The sequence below is a fragment of the Spermophilus citellus genome (genome assembly GCF_964194105.1).
Source record: "Spermophilus citellus genome assembly, chromosome: 2".
NCBI classification, from domain to species: domain Eukaryota; kingdom Metazoa; phylum Chordata; class Mammalia; order Rodentia; family Sciuridae; genus Spermophilus; species Spermophilus citellus.
In genome coordinates, this window is record NC_138183.1 from 214,021,733 (window position 1) to 214,040,438 (window position 18,706).

Sequence of the window (18,706 nt, forward strand, 5' to 3'; positions counted from 1 at the left end):
CTGTAAGTGAATGTAGGTTGTGAAAGATAACAATTCAATTACTAATTTGTGTTTTAAGTCCGGTTTATTGCTTTTTTGTTTGTTATTCTGATCTTGATCTTTATCTTTGCCTTTGCTACCTGGTGGGCGGGGGTGGGTTTGGAGCACTGGGCTTCGTGAAACCGACGTGGCCTCAAGCCTTGGCCGGTGCCAGGGCATCAGCTTTGTGGTCACAGCTTGTCTATCGAAAAAAAAAAAAAAAGGCAATGTGCATTGTTGAATGACAAAGGAAATGGGGCGGAAAATTAAAGAATCTTTCTACAATGGTGATGGAGACGCGGGCACCCCACAACCGTGATTTGAAATCCAAAAGGGGCAGGGAACTCATGGCTGTAGGGCTATTTCCATTCTCCCTTCCCCCCTCAAAAAAAATTCTGCCCTTTTTTTTGGGGGGGGGTTCATCCCCCATCAGAGGGAATATTAGCTTCTTTATGTCGTCTGGTTATTGACTCCCTAATTGAGAAATGCTAATTGAACTGGTGAAAGAAAAAAGAATCCAGATTCCATTTGCTCCCCCAGATATTGTGTCTGGACCTGTGTTGTGAAAGTCTTTCTATGTAGTCGCAGATATTTTTAAGCTGCCGTGACTTTTTTTTTTTTTTTTTTGCACGAACTTGACGTTGTGTTTGCAGGATTGCAGTGCTTCCAAGGAAACGAATAAACAACCAGTCAACAGCATGGAAGCGGCGGCCCAGGACCACCGGGAGAGCCCGTGCGCACCAAGAACGAGCCCAGAGCAGGAGCTTCCCTCTGCCGCAGCCGTCGCTCCACCACCACGTGTGCCCAGATCCGCTTCCACCGGCGCCCAAACTTTCCAGTCCGAGGATGCACGAGTCTACGAGGCCCAGAGGCCAGGAGTGGGGTTTTGCAAACTCAGTAGCCCGCGGGCGCAGGCGGCCTCAGCGGCCCTTCCAGACTTAAGCGAAGGGTACAGCGCGCAGGGCACCCCTCTTTCTGGGGGCGCCGGGCCCGGCAACGCGTTGCACTGTAAGATCCCAGTTCTGCGCGGCCCAGAGGGGGATGAAAACGTGAGTGTGGGCAAGGGCACGTTGGAGCGGAACAATACCCCGTCTGTGGGCTGGGTGAACATGAGCCAGAGCACCGTGGTGTTGGGCACAGATGGGATCGCATCGGTGCTCCCGGGCAGTGTGACCACTACTGCCACACAGGTAAGCTGGTCGTATGCTATCCGCGCCGCCGCCTGCTCTCCAGCAGCGCGAGAGGCAAGCTGAGCCGTGGCGGGTGCACGTGTGCTGATGGGGAGACGGGTTGGCAGTGCCAGGTGGTGGATGCAATAGTGAGCTTTGGGGCTTCAGAAGCTCGCACAGCGCTGGGGTCGTCAGTTCAGGGCGCGAGGGCTGCAGTGACCCTGCCAGAGGGGCTGCGACATGCTCCTTCCCAGCCTCTGTGGTAGTTAGAGTATGGGTGCAAATTAAGAAATAGTTGAAGCAGGTAGATTCTACCCCTTTATGCAGACACGACTCCCTCGCCTGTCAATGACTGAGTCTTTCGTTTTTTTTTTTTTTTTAATTATGATTTAAAAGAAACAGAGAAAAGCCCGTAGGAAGAGGTCGGTGGATAATAATATATGTTCTGTAGTCTTTAAACTGCCAGTTAACATTTATCATCTGTGAACTTATTTGGTGAGAGGCCGGTTTACAAGAGCTACTGAAGCTTAAGCTTCAGGGCCAACTTTTGCCTGGACTCTTCCAAAACCATATCAAATTTTGCCCCTAATGTAGACCACGTCGGTTACACATATGTCAGGCTCCACCCACCTGGCTCTACCCCTGCATTTGGTTCTTTAGAATTCAACCAGAGGCATGAAAAATCCACAGAGCAGATCCCAATCCCTGGGTTAGGGATGAAGGCAACTGCCTGCTCCTTTATGGGCTTTTGTTTCCATTTTCCCCCAGCCTCTCTCCTTCCTTATCTCTCTCTTCTTTCACTTTCCCCTTCCCACTGCCTGCCTTTTTTCTATCTCCTTCCCAGGGCTCAGGGGCTAGGCCTATGTGGTGTGTGTGTGTGTGTGTGTGTGTGTGTGTGTGTATTGGGGGAGGTAGGGGAGAATGCTGGACCAGAATGTCTGCCCATGTGAGATGTGATTTATACACTCATTCTAACCTTAGTCAGACTTCTGTTTGTGTGTACACAAACACATACATGCACTTGTATGTACATTCTTATTCATTTACAGGCCCACACATCAGAAGCTCCGCTGTTAGGATAACTAGAAATAAATATAAACTTGGACATTCCCACTTGCCCTTGGGTTTGGGGTCTATTCCTTGAGCATTTGCCTTTGTGTATTATCTGCCTTTCACAGCATACACTCGACAGTGTGACCCCAGGTGGAGATGAAATTTTGTTTCACATGCTTTGCCTAACCTCCCCACTGCACTGCGGCAAAAAGAGCCGGAACTCCCACCCTTTCCAATCCACCCCAAAGATTGGAGGGTGGGGTTAGAGGTGGAGATGATACGTGTGTGAGAGAAGTAAAGGGAAATTTTACAGATGTTCAGATTCTTGAAATTTCTTTATTTTTCAACCTGCTCATGTATCTGATTGTGCATTTCTGGTACCCACCCTGGTCCTTCTTCTCCCTCCCCTCGACCTCCTCTCTTTCTGAGAGAACGGCTGGTCTGTAGAGCAGTGCGGGACTATAGAACAGTGTTAAAATAAAACGTGGAGGAGGTAGAAGTTGTGCAGTGGCTTGAGTTCCCTGGAGACCTTGTGCAGTGCCCAGCTACCCTGAACACTTTTAGAAATCATCTGAGGTAGCCCAGCATTTAGTAAAGCATTCCTGAACCAGTTATTGTTCCCCAATAAGTCATTTTATGTGAGTTTGGAGAAGTGAGCCCCCAAAATTCTTGGATTGCTGGAACTGGCAGCTGCCTTATGGGACAATCATTCTAGCCCTTCATTTTACAAATGGGGACACAGAGGTTCTGAGAACAAGTGCCTTGCCTAGGGTTATCTATCTGGTTGATACTAAAGTTTAGAGCACTCAAGGTTTCAGAAAGCCTATCTCACCATCTCTGCCTTCTCTGTTCTCTCTCCTGTTTCACTTCAAATCTCCATCTTGCCCATCTCCCTTGCCCCAGGGTTGAAGGAAGGATTTAATTCGCTGATCAGGCAGGTTCTGCTGCAGGCATTAATAGAGAAAGTGAGGCAGAGGCTCTGGCTGGCTTTAAGCATTGCAGCTCTCTTTCTAGCTTTGGCTCACACTTCAATGAAGAAAGGTGGGCAGTGAGGGCTTTTGTGGGGAGGGGAGGAGTTGGTCAGGAACCTGCTTGCTGGGAAATTTAGGCATGATGTTGGGGGACTGCTTGCCAAATGAACTCTTGGTGAAGGGTTGGGGTGAAGGGACCTGCTTGCAATCAGTCTACATGTAAAGGTTTGGAAAAGCTGCTTGCTGTGTGCCCTGACTGTAGGGCTTGGGAAAGAGGGGCTCAGGGGGTCTGCTTAAAATGGATCTTCACCTAAAAATAGGGGGCCTGCTTGCTGACTCTCAATGTAGGGTTGAGGGGTGAGGACCCTGCTTGTAGATGCATCCTTTCTTTAGAATTGGGTTTCTGCTTGCTGATGCATCCTTGGTTGAAAAGTTGGGGACTGCTTGCTGGGATGGACCCCCAGTTGGGGGGAGGGGAGGAATGGGGCCTGCTTGCGGACCTACCGGGGCTGTTATCCGACAATGTGCTTTTCCGCCCCCAGGAGGACGAGCAAGGGGATGAGAATAAGGCCCGAGGGAACTGGTCCAGCAAACTGGACTTCATCCTGTCCATGGTGGGGTACGCAGTGGGGCTGGGCAATGTCTGGAGGTTTCCCTACCTGGCCTTCCAGAACGGGGGAGGTATGGCTTTTCAGCTCTTTCCGCCTGCGGCGCGGCGGGGCGGGCACTTGAGGGTTGGAGGGGGCCCGGAGCCCTCAGGCAGGGGCGGGGAGGGAAAGCTCAGGGTCGCCTCCTGTACTCTAGTTCCTTGCTCCGTAGGTTTGAAAGTAAAGCCAGGAGGCAGGGGCGGTTGTAACCATTTGGATTTAGGTTCCGGAGGCTTTCATCTGGAGATGGCTCAGGGGCCCCAGGAACCTCTACTGGCACAGTTTGGGGGACCGGGTCCTGAGCCAAGTGGACAAGGGCGCAGGGAAGTTCGGCGCCAAGTATTAAGAAAGTGTTGGTACTCCCTGCACCGAATCACCTTTAGATTCAGTAGCCCGGCAGTCCTGGCGACCCGAATTAAAAACCTTTGACATTATAATGTGGAAAGCAGAACTTCCTTTGGAGACTTTGGGAATGTGTGCGGAATGCATTCTAGCCAAGGGCTGCCAGCCGAGAGGGGCTGGAGGTCGTACATACCCTCTGAGACTCTCAGAAGCATCCCACCCCAACACACTCCTAAGCAAAAGCAGGGCATATTTTCATTTCAGCAAACTCCCTTAGCAAAAACATGTTTGCTACCTTTTGTCCTCAACTTAGTGAAATACACTGCTGTTGAACGAAAACCATTCCAGTTACGGGGCCACTAGAATTCATTGTACAAGGAGAAAGGATCCCACATAGCCGGAGTCCCCTTGGTTGCCCGCCCACGGTGGAGGCACCACAGGGAAGGTGGCTAGCCCCCAGGTCAGCCAACTGGCAAGTCCCCTCTAGGAAAGAACTTTGCCCTAGAGCTCCCTTCCACGTCTTCTCAATTGAACCAAAGGGAGGAGACCCGTGGCCCCACATATAGGTCTTTTTTTCTTACTCATTTTCCCCCTCTTTTTGTCTTTTGGGTCTGGCTCTAGGCCGAATTTGGTGCACAACGAGGGACAGGTGCTGCGCCAGGGCACAATTAAAATGGGAAATAGATGAGTTCTCCATTCCAAATTAGGACATGTTCACAAGTACTTACGAGGACCGCAGAGCTTTTGCAATAGGGGTGTCCTGGAAGCAGAAGAATTTGTGCTAGCCTCAGGAATGGAGACATTCTACCTGGGTTTCTATTTCGTTTCCCACAGGGAGTCCTCAGAACAGTGTGCAGAAAGTGGGCAGGAGGTGCCATAAGAAGCTTAGGGACCTAAAGGGAGTTGGGTATGGGAATGAAGGGTGGGAAGGGGATTCAGCATGCCAATTTGGTCCGAGGGTAATTTGCAGAGTGCCGGATTGTGTCTGCAGTATGGTTCCCAGGCACATCTGAGCCGAGCCAGGCACCTGGAGGTGCGGAGGCAGCCTTTTCCGCACTGCGGATCCTGATACCCACTGCAGCCCAGGGTTGGTGGGGAGCTGGCCCCTTCCTCAGAAGCAGGATTGCACAATTCACATCTTTCTCAAAAACCCCATTTAGAGAGGATTACAGCAGGATCCTGGGTTTTATTCCCTGGCTCCTGCTGGACCTTGGTGGTTATGAGAACCCTTGGCCGGAAAGGCCCTTCTGGTGGACAGGAAGTTGGAAGAAATGTGGGAATAACACTAGGACTCCCAAGGATCAGTTTTTTTTTTTTCATGATTTTTTTTTGACTGAGCAGTGCTCTGAGCTCTGGCATCTCTAGTCCCCTGAATTAAACTTGACCCTTGCAAAGGCATTTTCTGCTGAAAACCTTTTCAAAGGTCATGGCAATTCCCCAAGCTTCTCTCAAACAACTTCAAAGAATCCTTAAAGAGAAAGAACCCTAGAGAACCCAGCAAGCCTGTGGAGGCCCTCCAAGTACTGTTGGCCTAGGTAGTGCATTCTGGGAATAAGGAAACCTATATTGGAGGGCTTCAGGGGGCTCCTAGCCTAGACAAGATACCCACATAAATACTTTGGAGTGCCTGGGGCCAGGTACTGTGGAAGGACACAGAAGGAAGATTACCTGAAGGAAGGAGCACTTGTCAACCCTGAAGGATGGAAGGGAGGAGGTCTCATGTAAAGGAAGCTGAGACATGTGTGATGGTGGTGGTGGGGAGAGGGAAGGGGTCTGGCTGCCTGTGGAGCAGAGCCGGGCTCTACCTGGTTGTCAGATGTGCAGGTAACATAAAGGAGGGTCTCTGGAGACTAGCTGAGCAGACTTTAAGTCCTTGGAGGTTTCAGCTCTGATGACATTTTACAGATCTACCTCCAATAGTGAGTTGAAGACATGACTTTTTGAACCCCGGAAAGACTTTATTTTGGGAAATTGAATGAGTGTAAAGAAAAGTCCACCAACATATAACCCCTAGTATCCTGTCTGGTGAGAAATCGAAACGAGGAGTGTTTTTGTTTTTGCCTGTCTACACTTACAGTATTTTGAGAAAAGCTCTAACATGTCTTGTGGGTGCTTCTTGTTGGTTTAGAATATCAAACACGTCTTCAGAAAAGAGGATAAATTGTCCTTTAGTTTATTGAGAGGAGGCCCAGCTCCTAACCCAGAGGGTTAAGGTGGGCCAGAGCCGTGCCTTTGCCTCCCAGGGCTCTCATGTCCAACTCTTTCTTTCCAAGGTGCTTTCCTCATTCCTTATCTGATGATGCTGGCACTGGCTGGGTTGCCTATCTTCTTCCTAGAGGTGTCACTGGGCCAGTTTGCCAGCCAGGGGCCAGTGTCTGTGTGGAAGGCTATCCCAGCTTTACAAGGTGAGTCCAGACCTTCTTTTATTCCTGCCCTCTCTGCCACCACACAGCTCTGGGAAGGAAGATCTATTTTCATGATTGATGGAACTTCCTAGTATTTAACCCCAGTAAATAATGGCCCAAGATCATCTCTGTCATTGTTGAATTCCTGGCATTATGTCTCAATGCCCCAGGTAGACATAGACTCACTTCCACTGTTAGTGCATCCATCTGCACAAGAGAGTCAAGACCAAGGTCCTCACCCTGTGCCCAACCGTTAGCATTCCATAGGATTTGAGGTGGAACGAATCCCTGGAATTTTTGTTTTTGCAGGCTGTGGCATCGCAATGTTGATCATCTCTGTCCTAATAGCCATATACTACAATGTGATTATTTGCTACACACTTTTCTACCTGTTTGCCTCCTTTGTGTCTGTGCTACCCTGGGGCTCCTGCAACAACCCTTGGAACACGCCAGAATGCAAAGATAAAACCAAACTCTTATTAGGTAAGTTTGGAGTACTTCAGTTGTGTGTGTTTTGAGCAACTTATTCATTTAACAGAGATTAATTGAGCACATATTATGCATGCCAGGTCCTATACTAGGTTCTGGGGGCACAAAGCCAACATACTTAATTTAAGCATTTAAGGAGTTCATGGTTCTAAGGAGGAGTGGTTAAATTTTTGTTTGCTCATGAATAGCTTAATGTTTGTTAAAAATGCAGATTCATAGTCCTACCCAGGATGCAGTTGGCTTAATGAAATTCAGTGGGGCCAGGAAATTTCAAGTTTTACAAAGTGGTCTAGGTTCTTCTTTTGTTTCATAGAGTGTTTGTCAGACTAGCAGCATTACTTGGGAGGGGCTTGAAAGCCTCCCTCTAGACTTCTGGAATTAGAAGTTGCATTTTGCCAAGATCAAGCACAGCACAATTTGAAAAGTGATGCTCTAGGTTCTAGAGTCTAGGAGAGTAATACAAGTGATCCCAGGGACACCCTTCACAAAGTACTGCTCAGTGCACAAGTCAATATGGGAGCAAACACATAGGCCTAGACCTTGGAGATAAATGTGCATAACACAGTGCCTGGCGGGGGGCACGTCTGCTGGGGAGTCGGGGGTGCTCCTGGAAGACTTTGCAGGTGTGAAATCCATTGGGACTTGAGGTCTTGGGGGCAATTGTCAGTCTCTTGGGTGGAGGGCAAGAATGAAATGGAGGGGAAACAGGGCAGAAATGTGGGCAAGGCTCTCTGGTCTATAAGCTGTCTCTGCTTCTGACTTTATGTATCTCTGGGCTAAATAATTTCTCTCTGCGTCTCAGTTTTCCTCATCTGAGAAATACAATAATAATATTCTGCACCCTATCTATCTTATGGGCTATTGTATGGAGAAAAGACATGAGGGATATGATGGCAGTTGTAAAGGTATAAAACTCTACAAATAGAAGGCATTAGTATCAGTCAATTTTGAAAGCTTTGGTCATTTTCATGGGGACCTTAAGCAAAGGGTTTCCTTTTTCCCTGGTAGATATGTGTTCTTCTTAAGCTGAGTTCATGCTGAGGCCATGTGCTTATGCTATCTATGATTGGCTCTTGGTATTGGCCTCACAAACCAGCTCTTCCTCCCACCCCCCGCCCCGTATTCTGCCCAGTGCAGCACTTAGGCAATGTTTGACTCCTTGTGTGTAAGAGCAAAGGATAAATACCCCCAACCCCCAAGAGAGGCATACACACCTAAAGATAGCAATTCCCACTGGAGTGTGTTTACCCTCAGGTGCCTGTACATACACACCATGTCCAGCCTCCACCTGGAGAAGCTTTGAGTAAGACGGAAAGGGAACTAAAACTAGAGACACGTGCCCATTGAATCCAAACCCTGTGTACCTGGAAGTGCTCAGGAATAGAGGGGTGGAGATTTATGAAGGTTTCCAGAGGTGCGATTCTTTTGTTGTATGACCAAGAGTCTGTTCCTTAGTCTCTCTGAGCCATGGTGTGCTTATCTGTACCATTTCCATGATTCTTAGGTTCTGGGGGCACAAAGCTGATTTCTAACAACCAGACATACTTAATTTAAGCATTTAAGGAGTTCGTTATATGACCAAGAGTCTGTTCCTTAGTCTCTCTAAGGTTCTCAAACTCAGCTGCTGAATGTTAGTATTACTCGAGAACCAACAAATCAAAACATTATTTAGGGTTCACTCACACCAATTAAAATCAGATTATTTAGGGACAGAGGCTAGGGATCTGTATGATTAAAGTTCCCCAGGTGCAACCAAGGGGAAGAACCATTAAGCCCACATCTGTGTGCATGTGTATATTCGAGCTGGGGACTGAACCCAGGGCCACTCCACATTCTTTAATTAGGCTCCCCTTAGACAGTTTTGGAATGGAGGAGCCCACATTCTTTGCCCTGCACAGAACTTAGCTCTGCAAAAGTGCTGTATGGGACAATCCCACTTGGTAGCTGTATAGAGTCACAACCATCAATCAGTTGCCAGAACAGCTTCCTGAAGATGGTTGCCATGTTAGAATGCAGAACTACCTCATGATCCCAACTCATCCCAGAGTCCTGCTTGTCCTTTCCAGATTGTGTCTGGGAGGGAAGTGACTTTCCAAGAGGGTGCCTGATAGAGCAGGGTTGTTGGGTTGATTCAGGCTCCATGGGATTCTGCCCTGTGGACTTGCCTCAGGGATAACATGAGTCATAGTGACAGTGTCCTGCAGCTGTCCTTGGGGGGGGGGAATAGTAGTTTAGAAACACCATTCTCCTCTACTAACAATACTTGCTAATATAAGTGCATCCCTTACTCCACAGCAAGCACCAACTTTAACACTTTTATTGAATTATCAATGTCAAGGTGGACAACAAATAACATGTGAGTTCTATTATTGTTTCCATTTTACAGGCGAAAAATTTGAGCTCAAAGTCAGAGTTAGCCCAAGTTTGAATCCAAGTTTACCCACTTTGAATCCAAGTTTACCCACTTTCCAAAGCCATGGACCTAAACACTATGCTAAATGCTTTCCAATCTACCAAGTGGCTTTATAAATGTTTCCGTTATTCCTTATGGGAGCCCTCTGAGTTCCAAATGTCAGGTGGCATGATCACTATTTTGCGGGTGGCAAAATGGACTCTAAGGCTCAAGCTTTAAGTCACAAGGTAGAACCAGTACTAGAATTTGGGTCTCGTAACCTCTGACTTTCTGTTTGTCCAGGGTTCTTGAAAAATCTTTGGTCCAAGGTTCTATTCCATAAGTCCCAGCAAAATGATATTACTCCAGTTGTTGTCTAACTGATGTTTGATATTGAAATTCTATGGGATAAGAAGAAAGCTTGGGTGAATTGCCAGTTTCCACTTCTAGAAGTCTATTTTATGAGGGAAATTAGGGTCAGGTAAATACTATACAAAATTGTTAATTACAGTTATGCTTGTAATATTGGAAAACAGTAGAAGCACTTAAATATTTGACAGAATTCATACAATTATCAAGTTATTCCATAGTTTAAACATGGGAATATTCTCATCATATCATGTTAAATGTTACAGCAAGATGCAAATTTTAGATTAATTTTATCTTTACTAGTAATATGCACATGGATATGCATATTACTAGTAAATAATAGTAATATGAATATTAACAGTGGTGGATTTGGGACCATTCTTTTCTATATTTTCTATCATGTTCTTATTTTTATAGCCAGTACCCAGCCCCCTCCATTTTAAAAAGTAAATTGAGCTTGTCAATTGGGCCACACACAAGGTAGGGGCCCGAGACAGGCAAGACCCTGACCTGGTTTGGTTTTGTTGTTTCCAGTCTGACTCATAGCAACATAAAAGGCACAGTAGAGACATAACACAGCTAAGCTTTGGTCGACTGGTACAAACCATAAAAACTGTGCAAGCTCTGAGCAGAGACAATGGACATTTTTCACTTTGATTATTCCCTGTGAGCCTATGGGCAGGCTCAGAAGATCCTATCTCATCCTTAGCCATTGCTTTAATTTTTTTTTGTTAAAAGAATAAGGTGTCAAACCCCCACTCTTCCTCTGTGCAGCCCCTCCATCTCTCATTTGGTGTTATCTGCGCCTGGGAGTGTTCCATTCCCGGGGGTCATGCTGTCACTTGCAGGAGGACTGATATTGTGGGGTTCTTGTATGATTTAAAAAAGGTGATAGTGACCTGACCTGCAGAGATGCAGACAGCTGTAGAGCCATCTGCTCTGCTGGACAATTGGTAGTCCAGACAGCAGATATTCCTGTACAATTTCCCAAGTGAACACACCAAGTGAGGCTTACTTAGGAGACAGACAAATCTTTTTGCCCCAAATGTATGTCCCAAATGGCCTTCAGGTTCACCTTCTCCCTCTTAACCCCTTTACAACCCACCCTCATGACAGCTAGGTAAAAGGACTTGTCCTAGGAGAGAGGGGATAAATGGCCATAATTGTGACCTTCAACCACAGGGAGCGAATGGTTGTCCCATGCATCTCTCAGTGCTGCTAGGGACATGCTATCTGGGAGCTCTACCTCACCACAGAGCAGCCAGGGCATTGTACCTAGGTCTACCCATGGGTAGAGGTTGAGTTTTACACTTATTTTCTAAGGTGCAAATTTGTAGAAGACACTATTTTGGGGTGACTCAACCCTCCAGGTATCTATAATGGAGAGCAACTAATCTGTGCCCTGCCAAGTAAGACCAGCAACCGTTTTGTGAAAATAGGAGCTAGCAGGGTCACTCCAAATGGGAACAACATAAATACCATTTCTATTTCTGGAATGGCTCAATTTTCATTAGAACTTTAATTAAATGTTCCTATTCTCCCTAGTCTTCCCATTTATTAATAATTGCCCGAATAAAGAGAATCCCATTCCAACAGCTTTTCAATTTAGCACGATCATTATCACTGTTCTTTGTTCGGGGTTGCTGGGCCGCGGAGCTCAGTGATGAGAAGGCCCATCCATCCTTTTCGCTTGCAGACCTAACGGAGCCCTGCGCTGGGAAGCGTGCTCCTGCCGCCCAGTGGTGGGAAGGGATATTGCAGGAGACCTGAGGCTGCAGAGAGTGAAGGAGCCTCGCTGCTGCATTGCTGCAGCAACTGTCACCTTGAACTGCTGCAGCGCAGTGATCCAGAAACCTCCAGAGGCGCTCTTTAGGGAAGGAGCCTGCCTGCTCCACAATGGCAATTTTGGAAGCAGGAATTTGATATTTGCCCAAGTATTAGAGACCTCTGGTCCTCGGAGATGGACACCATTTGGGGGCAGGAGGGAGAGAAAGAATTCCAGCGCATACTTGCCAAAGAGGGAAATGGATGGTGCTTTAATTGCCTTGGTTCAGTTTGTTGCTAGGGGGAACAAAATCTTCCCGAGTAAATATTTGATAATTAGCTGGGAATCCTCCTGAAACTGTTTTTTTGATTAAACTAAAGAAGATAATATTGAATAGAAAGCTACTTAGAGATATCTAAAAGCAGAGTTTCTCTGCCCAGGATTTTATGGGGGACATCTGGCAGTGTTCCAGAGACATGTTTGGTTGTTGCAACTGGGCAGTGTGTGAATGCTCCTGACATTTAGTGAGCAGAGGATGGGGTGCTGCTAAATACCCTGCAATGTGCAGGACAGCTTCCTGAAAGAGTTATCTGACCCCAAATGGCCTCAGGACTGTGTTGAAAAATCCTAGTCTGAAGAATTCAGCAAAGGGAAAGGAGTCTTATGATTATTTTTTTACTCTTTACCCAATATTCTGAGGCATTATGGAGGATGTGTGGAAGGCAGTAGGTAATTTATGGAGGCTATTGGGCTTGGGGGAGATGATATTGAGGATCAGAGATGTTCACTGCATGAAAAGCTGTAACAGTGATGATTGAGTTATGGCTAAAAATTTATTGAGTGCCAGCCAACTGCATGCCAAGCATCTTGTGAAAAAAAATTTTCTCTCTCTCTTATTTACTTATAATATTGGGAATTTAATCCAGGCACACTCCACCACTGAGCTACACCACCAGTCCTTTTCATGTTTTCTTTTTTTAAAATTTTGAGACAGCCTTTTGATAAGTTGAGCAGCTTGCTTCTAACTTTGATCCTCTGCCTCATTCTCCCAAGATCTGGGATTGCAGGTGTGCCTCATTTCACCCAGCAATTTTTTTTTTTTAAATTCATGATCTCATTAATTTGAAACTTGCAACAATGCTGTAAACTAGACATGACTCTTACCGGAAGATGGAGGCATGGACCGATAAAAGAACTTAATCAAGCTGTCCTTAACCTGTAGGCTTGCCTGCCTTGCTGTTCCACAGAGGGCAGATATTGGGTATAGACACACCGGCCAGATCTTGGCTGCATATGATTTCCCCCCTGTGATATTTTAAAACAATTGTAACTCATTTCCAGCATTTTATTTATTTTTAGTGGTACTGGGGCTCTAACCCAAGGCTTTGAACATATGAGGAAAATGTCATACCACTAAGCCATACCCCCAGCTGTCAACGTTTTAAAATTGAAAGATCTCCCACAAATATATAAATTTTCTGCCAGAACATCTGAAAAAGCCTGGCACTGATTGGCTGGAGTACTCTGTTGGCCACGGTCCCCGCCTCTCTCTCTATCCTCCATTGTGTGCCCTCCTCATTGGTGTTGCCATCCTGGGGTCTGCAGGTGTCTGAGGTCATGATCCTTGCTCTTTATTTCATAGCAGAGAATTTAAGAGGATGGATTCCAAAGAGAGGGTGTTTGTTTGCTTCATGACTTGATGTACGACCCTGTGAGCATCTCTCTGGGCTCTAGTTTCCTTTCTTTGTAACACAAAGATAATTACAGTGTCTATCTCAGAGGGGTGGCGTGAAGCTTAAATTAGCCTGTGGTTATAAGACACTTAAAAGAGTGTCTAAGCCACGATCAGTGCCGTACAAGTGATGGTTGTTATTACTGTTTACTCTTTTATAAAACAGTATCTTTTAGGATTAGGCCCGGTGGACTCTGTTTAAAACATCTGTCAATTTATCTGTATTTTATTATAAAGCTGTTAGACATTATAATGTGGAAAGAAAGACTTCAGCTTCTTCCTATTTAAAATGAAGATAATAAAATGCACCTCATGGGTTTTATGAAGATTTTGTGAGCTAATAATTGTTAAAAGGGTACAGCGTCATGCCTGACATAGTATGAGTCACATGGTAACTCCCACTTCTTATCCCAGGCCTTCTCAGCCTCACCACTACTGACATATTATGCTAGGTAATTCTTTGTTTTGGGGGACTGACTTGTACATTTTAGAATATTTAGTAACATCCATGACTTCTATCCACTAGATGCCAGTAGCACCCAGTTCCCTGATATGAAAGTTAAAAATGTCTCCAGACATCACCAAATGTCCCACGGGGTTCAGATTCCTTGAGTAACACTGTGTCAGATCTTGTTGCAGGTTTTCCTGAGCATAGTGTGGTTGCTGCCTCCATTCACACCCCCCCCCCCCCCAGGTCAGGGGAACAGAGTAGGGATCTTAGAGTGCTTCTTGTGGGTTGGCTGTGGCGCCCAGCAGGGGGTCTGGGATGAGCTTGCTAAGCTTCTGTGGCTGTACCCCTTCAGGAAGTTTGTTTATCTCTGATTAAACTCATTCATACCATTCATTTGTTTTCTGTAGAGTCACAATGACCTCGGGTTTGAATTCAAATTCTCTTCCTCATTTGCTGTGTGACTTTGGTAAAGTTACTTAACCTCTTGAAGCCCATTTCCATATTTAAAAAAAGGAGATAATACTACCTGCTGTGTGCATTGTTGTGAGCAGTCAAATGAGATAATGCTTGCAAAGTGCTTAGATCCCACATAAATGTGAGCCATTGTTATCAGTACAAGGTCCTGCTGGGGATATGGGAGTGGGGTGGGGGCCACAATGAGTAGAACACAATTCTGTGCTTCTACATCTTGGTTAACACTTTCCCAAATTTACCCTCTAATACTTGGCAAATGTATTTGGCTTATATTTAAATGGAGACCAACAGACAGATATATATATTCTCTGTACAGATTTCACTGTGTTTCTCTTCCATCCTCTCCTAAACAGATTCCTGTGTTATTAGTGAGCATCCCAAAATACAAATCAAGAACTCGACTTTCTGCATGACTGCCTATCCCAACTTGACAATGGTTAACTTCACCAGCCAGGCCAACAAGACGTTTGTCAGTGGGAGTGAAGAGTACTTCAAGTAAGATGGCTGGGGATTGTGTGTGTGTGTGTGTGTGTGTGTACTTCCTAAGAGAAGCCCAATGAGTTATAGATGTTCATTTTAAAGACTAGAGGTGAGGGGGTGGCGTGGTGGGTCACTTCCATGTGTATCTTGACTGTTCAGGGAAATATGTTTTTTCCTGGTTTGGCTTCCAGATGCAGATTGTGATACCTTGGAGGCCTTGAGATGAGGGTTGGCTGGAAGATGGTTGGTGGGAACAAGATCAATGTTTCTGTAATTCATCATGATAATGGAAAAAAATTGTAACCTTGATCCAGTGTGATCAAGGCAGACCTTCAGTTAACCAGATAATTTTTTTTCCCCAACTGCTCTTGATTTTCAGGGAAGAAAGGCAAAAAATAAGAAATCCAGTCATTATCAAAGTTTTAATGTAAATAAGAATGAATTTCCTCCTCTCTCTTTGTCTCTCTATAGCTTAGTTTTGTATTTTCTATATCTATATTATGGTACATTGAATACTGCGGCTCAAAGATACTAGAAAGTTCTCAGCTACTTTAAGAAGATTTAGAAAATTTCATGAAATTGTATCTTAAAGAAGGTAAATGTAGACATTTCAACCAAGGGTAAAAAAATGAGTATTTTCCAGCTAACCTTTAAGTAAGGAATTGTGAACTCAAATGCGCTCAGGGACCTGGTAGGGAATATAAAGGAGTAAAGTACAGACACATAAGACTATAGAGAATGGTGGGGACTGTGAAAAACTGAAGGGGACCCCTGCCGTGTGTAAGGGAAGCCAGTGATGCTCAGCCCCATCTCATCACTGCCTGGGGGAATATGGATCAGCATCATCAGAGCTTCCCTTTCCCAAAAGAAGTTGGAAATATAACCTAGATTCTTATGTGATCTCTCCCATTTTAAATGTTAGTAAAAAATAATTCAAATAAAACACTGGAGCCAAATAAAATACCTATATTGATGGGCCTCCAGTTAGTTATGCAGATTGTGATATTGGAGGGTACAGGGGTGGGGTGGGGGGCCACAATGAGTAGAACACAATTCTGTGCTTCTACATCTGGGTTCATAGTTAGTGGCCTTTACTAGATGGTAGGAAGTGGTCACTCATACCTTGCTATTTCTCCCAGTTGCCATTAATTTCCATTTCAGATTTTCTTTTCTGTATGGTCTCAAAAGGTGCATGGTTGTCCCCTGCAGGATAGAAGGGAGATTAAGGATGAATGATTAATCCTCTGAAGACAGTTCTCATAGGGGTGATATGGGTGGCCTTCAGTTCACTCTGAGCAATGAAAACCTGAGCCTGGCCTGGTGGTATCTGACAAAATCTGACCGCACAATCTGTGTGGTTGGGTATCCTGGAAAATGATTTGTGATCCTGCTTTTGGTGGTTGTTACTGATCCCCTGGGGCCAGTTTTAATTTCTAAGAAGAAATGTTATCAGGAGCTTTTTGGGACTTGTCCCAGGTCTCTTACTGAAGCACAGAGTAGTTGAGATGGTCAAGGTACTGTGCAATTGTTGAATAAGTGGATTTTTTTTTCAGCAATGGGGACATGGGGGAAGTTTCCCCCCAACCTTGGGAAATTTGATCCCCAAAGTTTTACCATGGAGCTAAGTTAAGTTCCACTACTGGTTAGTCCCGCTCAAATTTTGAGCCCCTTTGCTCCCAGGTTTGGGACTGAAGGAGGCTCTGTCCTCACAAAACTTGGCCCTGCCTGTTTTGAAGGGCATGACTGAGTGTGGCAGAACAGCCCGAAGGAGGCTGTGGCTAGCTGGCAGGAGGCCGTGAAGCTGGCCAGGTCAGGAATGGCACCACTGTCCTCATTTCCCTCGGCAGGTCAGAACCTGTACAGCCCTGTGGAGTCTGGTTTGTTGATGGCCCTTTGTTCAGGACACAGAAAAATGTGGACCTACAAATAGCAATTTCATATAGCAGGCGTGGCTAGGTTGTCACTGAGTCAAAGTGACTGAATATGCTATCAGGCTCAGTGACCTTGAAATTGACTCCTGGTCTCAGGATGGATGCTGCCCTGCTAGTCATCCAATCAGGCTCCATTCACCTGCTAGGGATGTGGGAGAGGCCAGGAAGGCTGTGACTTCTTCATTGACACCGGTTGTCAATAGCAGCTGCAGATGACCAGCAGCCCCCTTCTGTTGGCACCTGCATATCTGCTTTGAATACAATGCTTGAATAAGGTCAGGCCACCCCTTCTTGTACATTGTAGCTGACCTCAGCTTCAGGACCTGCACAGTGCAGTCTGAACTATAATATAGAGCATTTCTAGTCATTTAGCATAAGCAGTTTCTACTGTGTACTAATTTTTCAAATTTAGCATTATGCAAATATTCTTATAACCCACTAGAACAATGCAGAAAACACACAGAAATTATGCTTGACAGTTTGGAATTTCAATTGCACTTCTGCGGCAGTTCCAGATGATGGTGGGCTGACTGTCTGGCTCAGAATTGTGCCGAGGGCCACAAGTGTCCTCCTAGCACATCATTAAGAGCACAGTAGATCCAGCTGGTGTCTCTGCAGACAGCTATGGGCGAGGGCCCAGATCTGCAAATCCCTCACAACCTGATCTGATTAGGTCCCTGCTGAGGAGGCTGGGGGACATTGCTGGGTTTGTTCAAGGCTCCTGGCTCTGCTGGGGACTGTCACTTCCTCTTCTTTCCCTCTCATTCCTCTCCCTCCCTTCTCTTTTAATCCTCAGGTACTTCGTGCTGAAGATTTCTGCTGGGATTGAGTATCCTGGGGAGATCAGGTGGCCACTAGCTTTCTGCCTCTTCCTGGCTTGGGTAATAGTGTATGCATCCCTGGCTAAAGGAATCAAGACTTCAGGAAAAGTAAGAACTTAGGTTTATCTAAGTAAGAGAAAGCTGTGGAATGCCCAAGGGTGGCTGTGTCATAGAGCAGGCAACAGAGCAATGGGAAGGGAGTCTGTGGATGTGGGTGCTAATTCTGATTGTGCTCCATGGTAGCTGTGGAGCTCTGGGAAAGTGACTTCACTCCTGTCTGTAAAATGGGGATAGAAATACTGTTCTTGTAGGGACCCAATAAGACAAATGTGTTCAGAGCTCTAGGTACTGTGATTAGTTTCCTCCCTGTCCTATTAGGGCAGACACTCATTCCACAGATGGATGTGATTTGGTTGCTTTCCTTAAACTCTCAAGTTCGTGCTTTTGTTTTCTTGCCTCTGGGTCTGACCGCCAGGTCAGATATTGCTTCTGCCAAGAAGATGGTTGCAGATCAAAACTGCAGGGGAGTCCTTCTCATTCCACCATCATGTTCTTGGTTTTCATGCCCTTCTTCCAGCCCCCAGCTTGACACTTTCTCAACCCTCATGCCCCCAGCACTAAAGGAGGACAGTCCTGTCAGTGGGACTGACTGAGCCAATACTGGGCTAGTCTCACTGAGCAGTCTCTTGGTTGGGCCCCTGGGAAACTATGGAACTCCCTCTGCAGCCCATTTCCAAGCCTCAGAAGGCCAGGAGTCCAGGCAATCCCAAGCCACACTGGCCATTGTTATAGGGCCACATTGACGTTTTTCTGTCCTTCTGCTGTCTTAGAAAAACCCCACTGATGGGTTGACCAATCCTTTTTTGCATTACAAAACAACCAATAATATCTGGTGACTCCAAAAGGCATTTGCATGCTTCAGAATGAAAGTGAAAACGTCTTTAAGACTCAAGGAATGAATATGTAATGGTGGACTGAGATCATAGGGCGTGCAGTGAGATTTGGTCCAGGTGTCCAGGCCAGGGCTTTCTGTGGTGACATTATCACCAACTGACTTTGGAAGGATCAGACCATATGGGGAGGCTGGTCTGTCCACCTCCCAATCCTCAATCCTCAGAATGCGCCCAACCAGATACTCAAACCTGGCTGGCACCCCTTGGCCACATAAGCCAATCTGTGTTCTCTCTGGGCATATGG

At 46.0% G+C, this 18,706-nt stretch overlaps 1 protein-coding gene across 1 annotated transcript in view; it reads left to right on the forward strand.

The window, feature by feature from the left end:
- Positions 1-302: 302 nt before the first annotated feature.
- The window catches only part of SLC6A5 (solute carrier family 6 member 5), a gene marked incomplete at both ends in the record, with an annotated part of 48,516 nt that continues 30,112 nt past the window's right edge, over positions 303-18,706 (forward strand). Inside the window, 7 exons of the mRNA XM_081280388.1 lie at positions 303-371; positions 672-1,208; positions 3,754-3,892; positions 6,474-6,605; positions 6,915-7,088; positions 14,631-14,772; positions 17,485-17,617. Of these exons, the coding sequence (XP_081136514.1) occupies positions 303-371; positions 672-1,208; positions 3,754-3,892; positions 6,474-6,605; positions 6,915-7,088; positions 14,631-14,772; positions 17,485-17,617 (1,326 nt within the window). The remainder of the gene's footprint in view (positions 372-671; positions 1,209-3,753; positions 3,893-6,473; positions 6,606-6,914; positions 7,089-14,630; positions 14,773-17,484; positions 17,618-18,706) is intronic.